The sequence below is a fragment of the Chrysochloris asiatica genome, unplaced genomic scaffold (assembly GCF_000296735.1).
Source record: "Chrysochloris asiatica unplaced genomic scaffold, ChrAsi1.0 scaffold00127, whole genome shotgun sequence".
Lineage (NCBI taxonomy): Eukaryota > Metazoa > Chordata > Mammalia > Afrosoricida > Chrysochloridae > Chrysochloris > Chrysochloris asiatica.
The window spans coordinates 2247775-2264960 of NW_006408645.1; the positions used below are offsets into that span (position 1 = coordinate 2247775).

A 17186-nucleotide genomic window follows, 5' to 3' on the forward strand; every position below is an offset into this window, starting at 1 on the left:
ACGGACTTGACAACACTTAAAGCAACAGCAAAAAATATAAATATATAATAATAAAGCAGTTACATTTCGATACATGTGCCCAATACAAATAATAAATACCAGCTGCTAGTATCATTGTTGTTGTTAAGTGCCGTCAAGTCGGTTCTGACCCATAGCGACCCTATATAGGGTTTCAAGGTGAACTTGAACTGCTGACCTTGTAATTCAAGTGGCTTTGCAGCCTGGCACATTAACCTATAGCACCACACCAGTACATATTGTCAGGAGGGACCAGTCACTAGAGAAGGATATCATGTTTGGTATGGTGAAAGAAAGGTCAGAGAAAAAGAGGAAGACACCCCCCCACCCCCAGCCAAATGGACTGGCAAAGTGGCAACATCAGTGGGCTCAAGCATGGCAACAATTGTGAGATTGGCCCAAGACCAGGCAGTATTTTGTTCTGTTGTGCATATGGTCACTATGAGTCAGTACCAACTCAATGGCAACTAACAACAACAACTAGTATCATTGATAATTACTAGTGATAGGAATATAAAAGTTGGAAACAAAGACAAAGGATTAGTAGTTGGAAAATATGGCTTTGGTGATAGAAATTATACTGCATATTGAATGATATAATTTTGCCAGACCAATGACGTATTCATTGCAAATACCTCTTTTCAACAACATAAATGGCAACTATACACATGGACCTCACAAAATGGAATACACAGGAATCAAATTGACTACAACTGTGGGAAGAGGTGATGAAGAAGCTCAATATCATCAGCTAAAACAGGATCAAGGACCAACTATAGAACATACCATCAATTGCTTATGAGTAAGTTCAGGCTGAATCTGTATAAAATTTAAACAAGTTCATAAGAGCCAAAATATTATCTTAAATATATCTCATCTAAATGTATTGACCACCTCAAGAACAGATTTGATGCATTAGACACGAAGGAGGAATACACCAGAAGAGTTGGGTGATAATATCAGGCACATTATTCATGAAGACAACAAAAAGTCATTAAAAAATCAGAGCTCAACCAGAAGAAAGAAGAGGGAAAAAAAAATAATAAAGTGAGCTGATACAATTTGATGAACTTGACCTACACCTATGGAGCAGCAACTCAAAAGAAGGAACAAATCCTTACAGCAAGAAACATTCCCACCCCCTCCACACATAGAGTAGACAGAGATGGGCAACATGGACATTGGATACCCAAATGGGGTGGGGGGACTACAAAGGCAAGAAGTGACTGGCTTACAAGCTTTCAAGAGGGAACCTAGAGCTAGGGGGCATGGAGGAAGGCAGAACCTCCAGTGAGTACTATCCAATCTGTCTAGGAGGAGCTGATGAAATGAAATACAGATGGGTAACTCGCGATACTGTAGTGAATAATTGTTATCAGGACTGATTATAAGGGTTGGAAATGCAAAGGTAGACGTTTTGTAACAAGGAAGGGAGTGATGAATTCTCCAGTCTAGGAGCAGAGGTCTCTAGGACCATCAACAGAGAAGAGCTGAGAGCAGGACCCTACCCAGAGAAGCAGAGATGCCTGAGATAGAGACAGAGACGATGACGTGGAGTGCTGAAGCAGCTGGGGACTTTGGATCCAGAGAGGGAGAGGGACTGTGGGCTGAAGACTGGGGGTGGGGGGAGAGTGTAGGGGGTGGGTTTGTAGGGTATACCCTTTGGTCGGTTGATGATGCATGGAGGGGATTGGAACCATGGCAATGAAATGATATACGATGGAATGAATGTAAAACTAAAGTTCTCTCATGTAAACTATCATATAATTCACAATAAAACATTTTTTAAAAAGTCATTAAAAAGAAAGAGAAGACCAAATTGGATGTTAGAAGACAAAGTAAAGTATTATAATGAAATGTGCAAAGATCTGGAGTTGGAAAACCAAAAGGGAAGAACATGCTCAAAATTTCTCAAGCTGAAATAACTGAGGAAGAAATTCAAGCCTCGACTTGTAATACCAAAGGATTCTTTGGGCAAAATACTGTATGATGCAGAAAGCATCAAAAGAAGATAGAAGAAATACACACATCATTGTACCAAAAAGAAATGGCTGATCTTCAACCATTTCAAGAGGTAGCATATGCTCTAGAGCCAATGACACTGAAGGAAGAAGTCCAAAGTATAATGAAGGCACTGGCAAAGAACAAGGATCCAGAAATCGATGGAAAACAAATTGAAATATTTCAAAAAACTAATGCAACACAGGAGACACTCACTCATATATTGCAAGAAGACAGCTGTCTGGCCAACTGATTGGAAGAGATCCATATTTGTGCCCATTCCAAAGAGTGGTGACTCAATGGAATGCAGAAATCATTAGACGATATCATTAATATTGCATGCAAGTAAAATTTTGCTCAATATAATTCAAAAACAGGACATTGACAGGGAACTGCTCGAGGTCCAAGCAGGAGTCACATGACAACATGGAATGAGAGATATCATTCATAATGTTAAATGGATCTTAGCTGAAGGCAGAAAATACCAGAAAGATGTTTATCTGTGTTTTATTAAGTACACAAAAGTTTTTGGTTGTTTGGATCATGACAAGCTATGGACAACATTGAAGACAATGAGTATTCCAGAACATTCAATTGTGCTCATGAGGAACCTATACATAGATCAAGAGGCAGATGTTGAATAGAACAAGGGTACACTGAATGGTTTAAAATCAGAAAAGGTATATACCAGGGTAGTATTCTTTCACCGTATTTATTCAACCTGTATGCTGAGAAAATTATTTGAGAAATTGTATCATGTGAAGAAGAACGTGGCATCGGGATTAGAGGAATAATTAGTAGCAATCTACAATATGTACATGATACAACTTTGCTTGCTGAAAGTGAAGAGGACTTAAAATATTTGCTGATGAATATTCAAGACCACAGCCTTCAGTATGGGTTGTACCTCAATGCAAAGAAAACAAAAATCCTCACCACTGGCCCAAAAAACAACACCCTCATAAATGGAGAAAAGATTGAAATTGTCAAAGACTTAATTTTGCTAGGATCCACCATCAACACTCATGGAAGCAACAGTCAAGAAATCAAACGATGTATTGCATTAGGCAAATCTGCTGCACAAGACCTCTTTAAAGTGTTCAAGAGCAAAGATGTCAGTTTGAAGACTAACATGCACCTGGCCCAAGTCATGGTATTTTAAATAGCCACATATACATGTGAAATTCAGACAGTGCAGAAGGAAGACCGCAGAATTGATGCATTTGAGTTATGGTGTTCAAGGAGAATATTAAAAGTACCATGGCCTGCTGAAAGAACAAACTAATCTGTGTTGAAATAGAGTCAGAATACTGCTTAGAAACAAAGATGTACAGACTTCATCTCTCATACTTTGGATCTATTATCAGGAGAGACTAGTCCCTGGATAATGATATCATGCTTGGTAAAGTGGAGGGTTGGATAAAAAGGGGAAGACCCCCAACAAGATGAATTGGCACAGTGTCAGAAGCAGTGGGCTCAAATGTAGCAACAACTGTGGGGTTTGCACAGGACCAGCGTTTCATTCTGTTGTGCATAAAGTTGCTATGAGTTGGTACCAATTCAATGGCACCTAACAACAACAACAATGAGCAAAATATTGCATGATGCAGGAAGCATCAAAAGAAGATGGAAGGAATACACAGCACTATGCCAAAAAGAATTGGACAATGCTCAACCATTTCGAGAGGTATCATAAAATCAAGAACCAATGGTATGGAAGGAAGAAGTCCAAGATGTACTGAAGGCATTGGGGATAAGCAAGGCTCCAGGGAATTGATGAAATATAAATTGAAACGCTTCAACAAACTTATGCCGTACTGGATGCACCAAGAATTTTGGAAGACAGTTATCTGGCCAATTGATTGGAAGAGATCCATATTTGTGTGTATTCCAAAGAAAGATGACCCTACAAAATGCAAAATTATCTAACAATATCATTAATATAATATACAAGTAAAATTTTGCTTAAGACAATTCAAAAGCTGCTGCATTATTGACAAGGAGCCGCCAGAAATTCAAGTGAGATTCAGAAGATACATGGAATAAGAGATATCATTGCTGACATCAGATGAACCTTGACTGAAAACAGAGAATACCAGAAGAATGTTTACATGTGTTTTCTTGGTTATGTCAAGAATACTAGAAAAGTGTTTACTTGTACTTTATTGACTATGCAAAAGCATTCAACTGGTTAATCATAACAAGCTATAGATAACCTTGCAAGGAATGATTATTTCAGAACCCTTAACTGCTCATGAAGAACCTATACACAGACCAAGAGGCAGTTGTTAAAATACAAGTGGATTCTGAATAGTTTAAAGTCAAGAAAGTTGTGCTTCAGGATTGTATCCTTTCACCATACTTATTCAATCTATATGCTGAGCAAATAATCCAAGAATCTGGGTTATATGAAGAAGAATATGGCATCATTAACAACTTGCTTGCTCAAAGTGAAGAAAACTTGCAGTACTTACTGATGAAGATCAAAGACTACAACCTTCAGTATGGATTGCACCTCAATGTAAAGAAAATAAAAATCCTCTACACTGGATCAATAAATAGCATCATGATAACTGGAGAAATGACTGAAGTTGTCAAAGACTTCAGTTTGCTTGAATGCATAATCAGCACTCATGTAAGCAGAAACCAAGAAATCAAAGGATGTATTGCATTAGACAAACCTGCTGCAAAAGACCTTTTTAAAGTATTAAAAAGCAAAGATGTCTGTTTGAAGACTAAGATGCATCTGACCCAAGCCATGGTATTTTCAATTGCATATGCATGTGAAAGTTGGACAATTAGTAAGGAAGGCCATAGAAGAATGAATGCATTTGTGTTGTGGTGTTGGAGAAGAATATTGAACAAGCAAATATGTCTTGGAAGAAGTATAGCCAGAATGCTACTTAGAAGCAAAGAAGGCAAAATTTTGTCTCTATACTTTGGACATGTCAGGGACGGATCAGTCACTGGAAAAGGACATCACACTTGGTAAAGTGGAGGGTCAGCAAAAAAGAGGAAAACCACCTCAAGATAGGTTGACGCAGTGGCAGCACAATCACTGAAACATAATAATTGTGGGGATGGCACAGGACTGGGCAAAAGTTTGTTTTGTTGTGCACTGGAGATCTATGAGTCCGAATTTATCAACCACAACAACACTAGTATCATTTATTGAATCTTCATGGTTAAAATTTTTCTAAAAGTTCTTCATTTATTAAATACCCTATATGCCTATGAATATCAGTGCATACTTGTTGAATTTGGGCTCTGAATGGTTTTTGCAGTGCTAAATCAACTTTTGTGGGACCCAGCATTCCCCAAATTCTGAGTAAGTATATGGTTAGAGTTAAGGGTCTGGCATGGTTTCCAGAGGGGACTTCTAAGAAGGCAAGAAGAGGAAAAGGCTAAAAAGACAGGACACTGTCTTGTCTCCCAGCCATACAAGAGATTTTGAAATATTGTGTCAGACAATTTACAGCTGGGTAATGAAGATACTAAGACACACAGATGTTCTCCACTTGAAAGAACATTGAATTGTATATTGGAGAGGGAAATGGACGTATTAGAAAGGAGGTTGGGAAAACACGATGTGAAAGTAGGAATTCTATGCAGAGATCATATACACTGACTAGGGGATGTTTTGTAATGACTGCCTAGCTCACTCTCCCTGAAGCTCTCATCTCCCCTTGGTAGAAACCTCAGAGACCCTTGAGGTAGCCCCAGCCCCATTCTGGTATGCAGGGTCTGTCCTAGGGTGTCTGTCTGCAAAACCTGGGTGAACTCAGGTTACTCCACTCACAACCAGTCTGAGCTCTGAGTCTACCCCAACTGTGGGTCCTGATCCTCATGCCTGAAAGTTCATTCCAAGTTTAAGGATCAGTCTGTGTCTTTAAGCATGACTGTACAGGGTCGCTATGGGTTGGACCCGACTCGATGGCACTTAACAACAACAACATAGAGGATCATGGCTTCACTGAGCTACTCACTGCCACAGAAGACTGGCCAATTAGAGACTGAATGATCCATCTTTGTCACTGAAGACTTCATGTTGGGGGCATGTACTGACACTGTGTTTGTTTATGTCTCAGCAGGGACTCAATGCAGGGCAGAAGACTTTCTTGTCAGCAGAATATCTGAATGAACCTTTCCGAGCCCAAAGGGCAATGAGTGTTGTCAGCATCATGACCTCAGTCCTTGAGGGTAAGTGCTGCTCAATGGAACATCCATTGTGCTGTGTTAAGTATCAGAGTAGATGCCCAAAGCTTGTTCCAAATGGCACCTATCTCTGGAGTCCTGGGATCCTAACTATTCCTTCTTAGACCCTTGCCCCCATCATCTTTTATCAATGTGGGGTTTTTTTCTCTCTCTTTATTATGTTGATAGATTTTCAAAAGCAAGAATACTATGAATAAAATACTCTAGTTCATTTCACGTTCAAATTAACATGTGAGTCATATGTATTCACAAAACTAAATTTTAAAAAGTGATCTGGCAGGTGCCAGACAATTGGAAGTAATTTAACCATATTTCATTTTCTATTTTTTTAACCCAATTTCTGTCTTCAGTATCATTATGCTGAATGCTAGAAGAGAAAGGAAATCCTTGTCAATGCAGGGTTCTGTCAATCATATGGGGATTCCACCCAATATTCCCAGGGATGTCTCTAATTCCAGATGATTACAAAAAGCTATTAGGTGGAAGAAGAGAGAGGTGCTGGGTCATGGCTGTCTGTCCTGTCCATTGTGGATAACAGAAAACATGGATATGGCTTACTCTCCTAATCCAGCCTTTATTTTCCCAAGTGGGTGGAGAATTAGGCCTCAGTCAAATCCAGTTACTCATCTCTTCTAAGCAAATTAAGAATGTCTTGGACTGAAGGAGGGAGAAGGGAAGTTGGATGTTGTTTGTGTGACCCTATGTGCTCTCCCTCCATCCCTGGGTGGGGGAGTTCATGGTAGACAACAGAAAAAAAAGTGTTTGAAGAATTTAAAAATAGAGCTGATCTGTACCTTACTTTCATTCTTTCTAAAAAAAACTTTTTTATTGAAAATTGGGTGAAGAGTTACAAAGCAGATCAGTTTTCCATTCAACAATCCATACACATTTTGTTTCATCACCTTGATTGCAATCCATACAATGTAGCATCACTTATCTTACTTCCTCCCTATGTTTCCTGTTTCCATTCCTCCTTCTTTCTTAACCTTTCTGAAGTGTGTCCTTGGGTAAATGCCAGCTTTTTAAAAAAATTTTTTATCTCTGTTGTTGTTGTTGTTATGTGCCATGGAGTCGGTTCCGACTCATAGCCACCCCGTACAGGGTTTCCAAAGCTATAAATCTTTACAGGAGCAGAAAGCCTCATCTTTCTCCCACGGAACAGCTGGTAGTTTCAAACTGCTGACCTTGCAGTTTTCAGCCCGATTCATAACCACTATGCTACCAGAGCTCCTTTGGTTGATAATTCTACGGTGCATATACCTCACTGGTGTTACTGTTCTCCTTATAGGCCTATTGTTTGGCTAAAAATTGAGCCAGAGGGGTGAGTTCATTTTCAGACCTTAAGAGTGACTAAGAGCCATGATCTAAGGGCCAGTCTCTATCTAACCAATAAGCTTGGTCTTTTTTGTTTTTTGAGTTTTTGATTTTTGATTTTTTTTTGTTTTTTGATTTTGAGTTTTGTTCCATGCTTGCACCTTACTTTCTAGGTAAAGCAAGTCTTAGAGAGAGGCTCACATGCCCAGCATGGCTCAGAAATATAAATCAGAATTGACTAGCAATGTACACATAGAGAGATCTAGGAGCAACCTCAAAGAATGCCCAGTACCCCAGAGTGACACCAACTATGACAAAGTCAATGAGAGACTCTTGGGTAGTGGCAGTGGAGATGACGGGAAATGGAAAGTTTTGAAAGCTACCTGAAGATATGAAATTCAGGATTTGATGATGCACATGACTCTTGCTTGAAGAACTGAAGGGATAGAGGAGCATCAGTTCCTAAAGGAAACATTTTAGGAAAGAAAAGACTTCACTGGGAAAAGATGAGAGAAGAAGCTATTGAGTTGTGTCTGGATCACATTGTGTATCAGGTGTCATTGGGACATCCAGGAAAGAATATCCAGTAGGAAGTTAGCTTTATGATAACTTGGTCCAGAACTTAGAAGACAGGGATAAACTGTAGTTGTTTTTAAGTGCCGTGGAGTCAGTACCAACTCATAGCAACCTTGCATAGGGTTTCCAAGGAGCACCTCATGGATTTGAACTGTCAACCTCATGGTTAGCAGTCCAGTACTTGTTCTACAGCACCACACCAGGACTCAGGGAAATTAGGGATATATATTAAAAGAAATTTGAATACTGATGGCCATTTTGAAATCATTTAAATGGAAAGATCACACAGGGAAGGATCAAGTAAGCAGAGAAGAGAACCTGGGGCATAGTCCTAAAGAGCTATGATATTTAATGGTTGAACCAAGAGAAGGAGTCAGCAGAGGAGGCTGAGAAGGGATGCCAAGAAATAGGAAGAGACCCAGAAGAACACAACGCAGAGCCGAGGGTCCAACAGATTATGCTGTAGAGGTCAGGTAAAAAGAAGCCTGACATGGGGGTCTTTGAGATCTGAACAAGAAAGAAGTGCATAGAAGTCTAATTGAAGGGGATTGAAACATGGGAAAAGGAATACAGTATTGTGAACACACAATTTTCCCAAGAAATATGGTTGTAATGAGAAGTTATAAGGATGGCACTCAAAAGGATACTGAAAACACCATGGCTTGAATCAGGTACACGTTGGTCTTCAAACTGACATCTTTGCTCTTGAACACTTAAAGAGGTTTTTGTGCAGCAGATTTGCCTAGTGCAGTATGTTGTTTGATTTCTTGACTGCTGCTTACATGAGTGCTGATTATGGATCCAAGCAAAATGAAGCCTTTGACAACTTCAATCTCCTCTCCAGTTATCATGATGCTATTTATTGATCCAGTGTTAAGGATTTAAATTTTCTCTACATTTAAATGCAACCCATACCAAAAGCTGTGGTCTTTGATCTTCATCAGTAACTATTTTAAGTCTTCTTCAATTTCAGCAAGCAAGATTGTATCATCTGCATATCGCAGGTTGTTAATGAGTCTTCCTCCAATCATGATACCATGTTTTTCTTCATATGATACAGATGCTTGAATTATTTGCTCAGCATACAGATTTAATAAGTATTGTGAAAGAATACAACCCTGGGTGCGCACATTTCCTAATTTAAAACCATTCGGTGTTTCCTTGTTCTGTTCGAATGACTGCCTCTTGGTCTATGTACAGGTTCTTCATGAGCACAATTAAGTGTGCCAGAATACTCATTCTCTGCAGTGTTGCCCATAAATTGTCACTATCCACACAGGTTAAAGTCTTTGCCTAGTCAATAAAACACAGGTAAACATGTTTGTGGTATTCGCTGCTTTCAACCAAGATCCATCTGACATCAGCAATGATATCTCTCATTCAACATCCTTTTCTGAATCTAGCTTGAACCTCTGGAAGTTCTCTGTCAATGTATGGTTGCAGCTGTTTTTGTATTATCTTTAGCAAGATTTTACTTGCATGCAATATTAATGACATTGTCCAATGATTTTTACATTTTGTTGGGTCACCTCTCTTTGGAATGGGAACAAATACGGATCTCTTCCAGTCAGTTGGCCAGGTAGTTGTCTTCCAAATTTCTTAGCATAGATGAGTGAGTGCCTACAGTGCCACATCAGTTTGTTGAAAGATTTCTATTTGTGTTCCATCAATTCCCAATGCCTTGTTCTTTGCCCATGCCTTCAATGCACCTTGGAATTCTTCCTTCAGTATCATTGGCTCTTGATCATATGCTACCTCTTGAAATGGTTGAGCATCAACCATTTCTTTTTGGTACCATGATTCTGTATTTTCAGTAACCTCATATACATGTGAAAGTTGGACAGTGAATAAGGAAGACTGTAGAAGAATTGATACATTTGAGTAATGGTGTTGAAGGAGAATATTAAAAGTACCATGGACTGCCAAAATAACAAATAGATCTGTGTTAGAGGAAGTACATCCAGAATGCTCATACTTCGGCCATATTATCAGGAGGGACCAGTCCCTGGAGATGGATATCACGTTTGGTAAAGTGGAGGGTTGGAGAAAAAGAGGAAGACCCCCAACGTGATGCATTAGCACAGCGTTGGCAGCAATGGATTCAAACATAGCAACAATTGTGAGGTTGGCTCAGACCAGGCATTGTTTTGGTCTGTTGTGCATATGGTCACTATGACTCCATATCAAAGACCTAACAATAATAACAACAGAGAGGACATAGAATTGAAGGAAGATTTTTGTTGGTGTTGGTGGTGTTATCAGATTTTTTATTTTGAGTAAATACATGCTAATGGAAATGCTATGGAAGAATGGGAGAGATAAAAGATGAAGGAAAGGAAGAAAATTCACCAGAGGTGGTAGGAGAGGATGCATAGATGGAAACATTTAAATTAATGGGAGAGGGACACCTCTTGAATTGTTTCAGAAGGAAAATTATTTCTAGATTAGCTTTTTTCAAGAGACTCTTTTGGAGAGGCACAAAGATCATGTTTTAAGCTAACAAGGGCTGCTTACAATTGTCTTTTTTCCCATTCTGCTCAGAAACTGGCTGTTTCCTATTAAAAAATGACAGGTCTGCAAGATTCCTCAGTCAGCACTACTCCGAGTGTGTGTTTCTTTGTTTAAAGAAAAGAAAAGAAACTTTTTTAATTGTTCCAACTAGGAATTGTTGATTTCGTCCTAAGATGTGCCAACTTCTTTAGAGAACTGTGCTTTGCTAGCTTGTTATTTGGAGTTTCAAGCACTTCCTCTAAGGAACATCAGGCAATCTGATTAACCTTTGCTGGTTTTGAGAGGCCAAATGCTTAAGCGTTGGACTACTAACCAAAAAGTTGGTAGTTCAAACCCGTGCAGAGATGCCTTCAAAGTAAAGCCTGATGATCTACTTCCAAAAGATCACAGCCTTGAAAACCTTAGAGTACAGTTCGACTCTGCACATATGTGGTCTCCATGATTGGAATCAACTCAACAGTGAATGCTGTTGTTGTTAAATGCTGTCAAGTCAATTTCAACCCACAGAGACGCTGCATAGGGTTTCCAAGGAGCAGCTGGTGAGCTTGAACCACCAACCGCACAGTTCAAACAACTTTGCAGTCTCACACATTCGCCCACAGCACCATACCAAAAGCAAACAGCATTACTATTTCTATCTCTTGATGCCTTTGATGATTTCTAAGGAGCCCTGGTGGTGACATGGGCTAAGCACTGGGTTGCTAATCGAAAGGTCAATAATTGAAATACACCAGCCAAGATGAGACCATCTGTTTGCATAAAGATTTCCAGTATTAGAAACCCTCTGGGCTCATTTCACCCTGTCCTCTAGAGCTGCTATGAGTTGGAATCAGCTCAATGGCAGTTGATTATTTTGGTTTTGGTGATTTTAGAAATAGAAAGAGCAGCACATTATTTGATTTATTATTTTAAAATAGAACTGTTTTATCAATTTGTATTTAGAAGATGTTTGTTTCAATAGGAAATACATTATGCAGAATTTTAAAAGTACAAAAGGGCATGCAAAAAAAGTGGGGAGTGAATATACTGTCCATGCAGTTCCCCTACGCAGAAACAATCTTCAAACTAGTCGTTTTGTGTATCCTTCTAGGAGTATTCTATGTATGAGCAATAAAAAACATGCAGACTTTTTTCTTCCTCACAAATGGTAGCACATCATAAACACAATTCTAATATCTTGCTTTGATCAGTTAATATATGAGGGGCTTCAAAATGTTGGTGAAAAAATAAGATGGAAATATAATGGGATTTTTCTACAATTTTTTGAAGTCCCCTCACATGTTGCAAACCATTCTAAATCACTTTCTGGCAGAGTTGTATTTCGTTTTTACATCATCTACTAGTATTGCATAGCGTAGTGGTTACGAATCGGGCTGCGAACCTTAAGGTCAGCGGTTCGAAACTACCAGCCGCTCCACGGGAGAAAGATGAGGCTTTCTACTCCCGTAAAGATTTATACCCTCGGAAACCCTGTACAGGGTCGCTATGGGTCGGAACCGACTCGATGGCACTTAACAACAACAACAACATCATTGTTTTAACCAGTCCCCTTTTGATAGGAAGTAAATGTTATAATCATTAACTTCATAATTACATCACTTTGTCTGTGTGTTAATTTAACTATAGGTTAAAAATCTTCAAAGGAAATTATTTTATCAAAAAGAATATGAATTTTTAACTTGAAAGATAAAGCTGTTTCCTATAAATGTGTTACCAATTTCACCCACTCAAACATTGGATGAGACTAGCTGTTTACTCACACCTTCCCAAACAAGGTCACACTGATCTGACTTTGCAAATCTGATTGATGAAAATATCTTAGTAATCTCATTTTGCAATTCTCTTATTTTGAGTGTTGTTGAGTATTGTTGAGTATCTTTCCAAATATTTATAACTTTCCTTTTCTGGAACTATCTAATAATTTTTCTGATGAGTTTATCTTTTCCTTATCAATTTTTAAGAACTCATATATATTAAGAAAATGAGTATTTTGTCTGTGATATAAACTGCAAATGTTTTTTATGCTGTTTCCTTTGGCTTTATTTGACAAAATATTTTGAAGATTATAAATACAGAGTAAGTAATTAAAGTAGTGTGAGAGTTATAAGTAGTTAAATTCATAGGAGAATAGAATCTTTAAATGGATACATGTGTATATGAAATTTTAATATTTGATAGAAATGGCAATCATGCAAAAAAGGGAGATCGTTCAATAAATAGTGTAGGCATACATGACCAGAGATTGGGCGAGACAATAAGCTAGATCAGTAGTTCACTCTTCACCAAAAATAAGTTCCAGATGAGCCAAAATGTTAAAATTTTAAAAAACCCAAAACTATAGAAGAACTAGAAGAAAACCTGGGTAGCCATATTTCAAGCTCTGTGGTAAGAAAGGCTTCATATGCAAGGCATAAAAATATAGAAATACTCTATATATATAAAACAAATTCATACACACACACACACACACACACACACATGTTGCTGATGTTGTTGTTGGACACCAATTCATAGCAATCCTTTCCAAGGAGCGGTTAATGGCTTTGAACCACCAACCTTGTGTTTAGCAGGCCAGTGTTTATCCTACAATGCCACACCAGGACTCCATTTATACACATGTTGTTGTTAAATGCCATCCAATCAGTTCTGACTCATAATGACCCTGTATAGGGTTTCCAAAAATCACCTGGTGAACTTGAACTTCCAACCTTGCAATTCTAATCAACCTTGTAGTCCAGCGCAACACCAGGACTCCATATATACACACATACACACAGAAATAAACAATTTTCTGTATAATTACAAATAAATCTGCCTCATCCTTGTTCCTAATATACTTTGCTATTTTTACATTTTAAACAGTGGTCATCATCTTTCTTTGCTCACGTGGTCTGGTGTAGCTCCAAGGTGCACGTCTTGCAATGAAATTTATAGACTTCCAAGAGGAAGTTCAGTAGCACATACCAGTGGAAATCTAATAGAAGTAACAAGAGAAATGAACATGTGCTTAAGGGAGAGATCCAAAGCTGGATATATGAAATTCACATGAAGATCATTTTTAAGGCCATAGGGCCCAATGACATTAGCTAGAAGGGGGTTGTAGCAGGGTAATGAAAGACCAGGGAGAAAGTGCTTGAGTTCTCCAACACTTAGAAATAAGAAATGAAGGAGAAACCAGAAACAGAAACTCAGATGGAGCTGCCTCTGATACGGGAGAAAAACCAGGAGATCATGGTGTCCTGGAAGACAAATGGGAAAAGCTTTTCAAGGAGAACATAATAAATTTTGTCAAATGCAGTGGCAGGAAGAGTAAGGTGAGGCCTGGAAATTATCTATTTAAATTCAGCAAGGCAAAAGCCTGATTCCAAGGGTTGGGCAAAGGATAAGTGATGAGACCGTGGAGAAGGGAAGTGTAGAAAACTCTTACAAGGAAGTTTGTTGTTAATAGGACAGAAGGTGGAGAAGAATATGGTGTCCAAACAGTCCTTTTACAAAGTTAAGATATAAACAAAGCATGTTTCATGCAAAGGGGCATAGTCCAGAAGGGAGAGAAGGGGAAAACACAAGACTTGAGTAAGTGAGAAAGGAAGGACCCAGGCACACATGGGAGGCATACAGCAAGCTCCTGCACTGTGAAGGATGTGAAGGCAGACTATGGGGATGGGCTTGCAAATAAATATGCTGCAGACTTGGTGATAGAAAGATGAGGAAATTCATTTGTAAGTGAGTCTATACTCTGAGTGAAATAAAAGTGACTTGGTCAGTTGAGAGCAAGAAGTGGAGACAAGGAGTTATAGATTGGAGGAGAGAGGAGAAAGTAAGAAATGACAGTCTGTAAGAGTCAAGGTTTGGGCTGAATACAGAGACATGGCAGGATTTCTGGGCAGTGATACACTGGAGGTCATGGTCTCAAGTAGTATTAGTCAGCAGTTGTGTGTACTTCTTTCCAGATGTGTTCAGAGTCTTGGGTATAGGCTGCAAACTGGGTTTGTTCAGGGTTGAGGGTTTGCCAGGCAATCACAATAGATGGGGAGAGGGGCAAGGGAAGTAAGGGTATCTGTAAGCATAGTTAGAGAGATGCACATAAGATCTAAGCTAGATAAGGACATGGTATAGGTGATGGCCAATAAAAACAATGCAGAGGGTCATTGGTTTGGAGGGCTGGTGAATGGGGACAGAGGTTGAATCTGTTGCTGAAGGTAAGAAGCTCAAAAAGTGGGAAACAGTCATAAGAGAGAGGGAGGACTGAAGAGAGGTGCTGGAGGAGGTGGGCATTAATAACAATAAGGTCTAGAGGGTGGCCACAGGATGAGGACTGAGGTGATGCATGACTGACAGCTGTCATTGACCACACCTGTGATGCAGAACTCGAGGAATCTAAACAGAGGTGCCCACCCTGCTTTATCAGTTTGGCTAAGAAATATCTGATCTGGGAGTGCTGCCCCACATGGATGAAGCTCAAGACTCGTTTCTTTGAGATTGTGACAGACCCATTTGCCGAGCTCGCCATCACTTTGTGCATCGTGGTGAACACTCTCTTCATGGCCATGGAACACTACAACATGAGCATCGCCTTTATAACCATGCTACAGACAGGCAATATTGTGAGTGCACTGTCTGGCACTGTTGGCATGGGACTGTTGTGTGTGGGAGGGGGTGGTGGGAGGTGCTTCTGGGTGGGGAAGGAGCATGCCTCATTCATTGAAGAACTGATTGCGTTAGTGACAGAGCACAGTGACATTTTTTAAAAAAAGAAAGAAAAGAAAGGTGTTTGTTTGATGAGTCAGGAGCTCTATAAATATTATCTCACTGAAGTGTCACAACAACACTGTGAGGTTATCTTCACCTTCACTGGTCAAAAGAGAACACTAAGTCTCAGAGAGGCTGAAAATCCACCCAAGGTTGCACAGCTGCTGAGGGTGGAAGCAGAGTTGATTCAGGTCTCTCTAGAGCACAGCACCCTACCCCCACCACACCACACCACACCCACTTGCCTTCAGAGGACACTCAAAGGGTGTTCTCTGAATTAGACAGTTGTAGACTTGTAGCCTGGAGCAAGTCACTGGAACGCTCAGCCTGTTTCTCAGCTTCCAATTGTCTGTTTCATAGGCTAGAGAGCAACTTTGATGGCATCATAAGAGAGGAAACACCTGATCTGGTTCTTAGCTTTCATCCTCACCTGTCTTCCATTCCTGCTGCTTGTTTTCGGACTTGAGCCTCGTCCTGACTAATCCCAACTTGAGAATTCTATCCTAAGACAATTGCCTTACAGACAGACACGCAGAACTGAAAAGAGCCTTGTTGGTGGCATTAGTTGCCACCAAGTTGATTCCAGTTCATGGCAATCCTTCATGTGCAGAGTAAGAACTGGTCCACAGGCTTTTCAAGGCTGTGAGCTTTACTCCAAGGCACCTCTGGGTGGGTACCAACCACTAACCTTTCGTAACTATTAGCAACCCCCAGTGACTCCTTAAAAAGAACCATAAGGAAAATGTATTATTATTGTTCTTGCTAATAACCTTATTTATTAATGAACAACCACCTACCAGGCTCTTTGATAAAAAGTCCAGTATCTCATTTTATGTCCCTTAGATAGATCAGGAAATTGAGATATGGAGAGAATGGGTTAATTGTCCAAGGTTACACAAGCTAGGAAATGTTTGAGTTGGGAGTGTTTATCTGGGTTTGTGTAGCTCTAAAATTCATGCTTTTTAAACTACTGGCATCTCATCTACATAATTGTATAATAATTACTGTCCTAATGATTGCTCCCACTTACTCCACTTATCATTTATTATGGAAAAACAGGCATGGGTTTTACTGCACTGTCCCTGAGCACTGGTTGAGACATTTCTCCATTCTGCCACGTTGATTGTGCCTGTCCCCAAACCTTCAAGAGCCTTCAGATAGCATAGACATTGAACAAAAGCAAGATAAGAGGGTTTGCTTTTTCAGAAACAAGACATTTTCCTGATGCTATATTTGCCATTGCCTCCTGACCCAACAGATTCCACTGTGTTGAAACCATGCTTCTATCCACAGGTCTTTACTGTATTTTTTACTGCTGAAATGGTCTTCAAAATCATTGCCTTCGACCCCTACTATTACTTCCAGAAGAGATGGAACATCTTTGACTGCATCATTGTCACTTTGAGCTTGTTGGAGTTCAGCATATCTGGGAAGGGATCTCTAAGTGTGTTTCGGTCCTTCCGTCTGGTAATGTTTTCCCTTGGCAAATAGGGGCAAGTCCCACCCAGATTCAGGGAGCCCACTGTTGGAAACAGCCACCATCCTTAGGGGAGGGCTCCACCAGCCAACTCCTTCTTCGTCTGCTATCCCTGTGGGAGGGAGGCCAACGAGGGCACCTGGGAGTCTGGAATATTGGGTCTGGCCTCCGTTCTTCATTGACTCCAAGTGGGACATGCTTTCTCCTCTTTAGGCCTCAGTCCCATCAGTCATCTACACAAAGAGGTGGCTTCTGATTATGATTTTTGTTCTCCTGTCAAATAATATAGTAACAATGATAATAATATCAACTAGTGTTTCTTGAA

The 17186-nt window shown here is 39.7% G+C and overlaps 1 protein-coding gene across 1 annotated transcript in view; it reads left to right on the forward strand.

Annotated features, from left to right (window-relative positions):
- SCN10A (sodium channel, voltage-gated, type X, alpha subunit) overlaps positions 1-17186 on the forward strand; it is a 192634-nt gene that overhangs the window by 80726 nt on the left and 94722 nt on the right. Inside the window, exons 12-14 of the mRNA XM_006869181.1 lie at positions 6111-6219; positions 15001-15239; positions 16678-16851. Of these exons, the coding sequence (XP_006869243.1) occupies positions 6111-6219; positions 15001-15239; positions 16678-16851 (522 nt within the window). The remainder of the gene's footprint in view (positions 1-6110; positions 6220-15000; positions 15240-16677; positions 16852-17186) is intronic.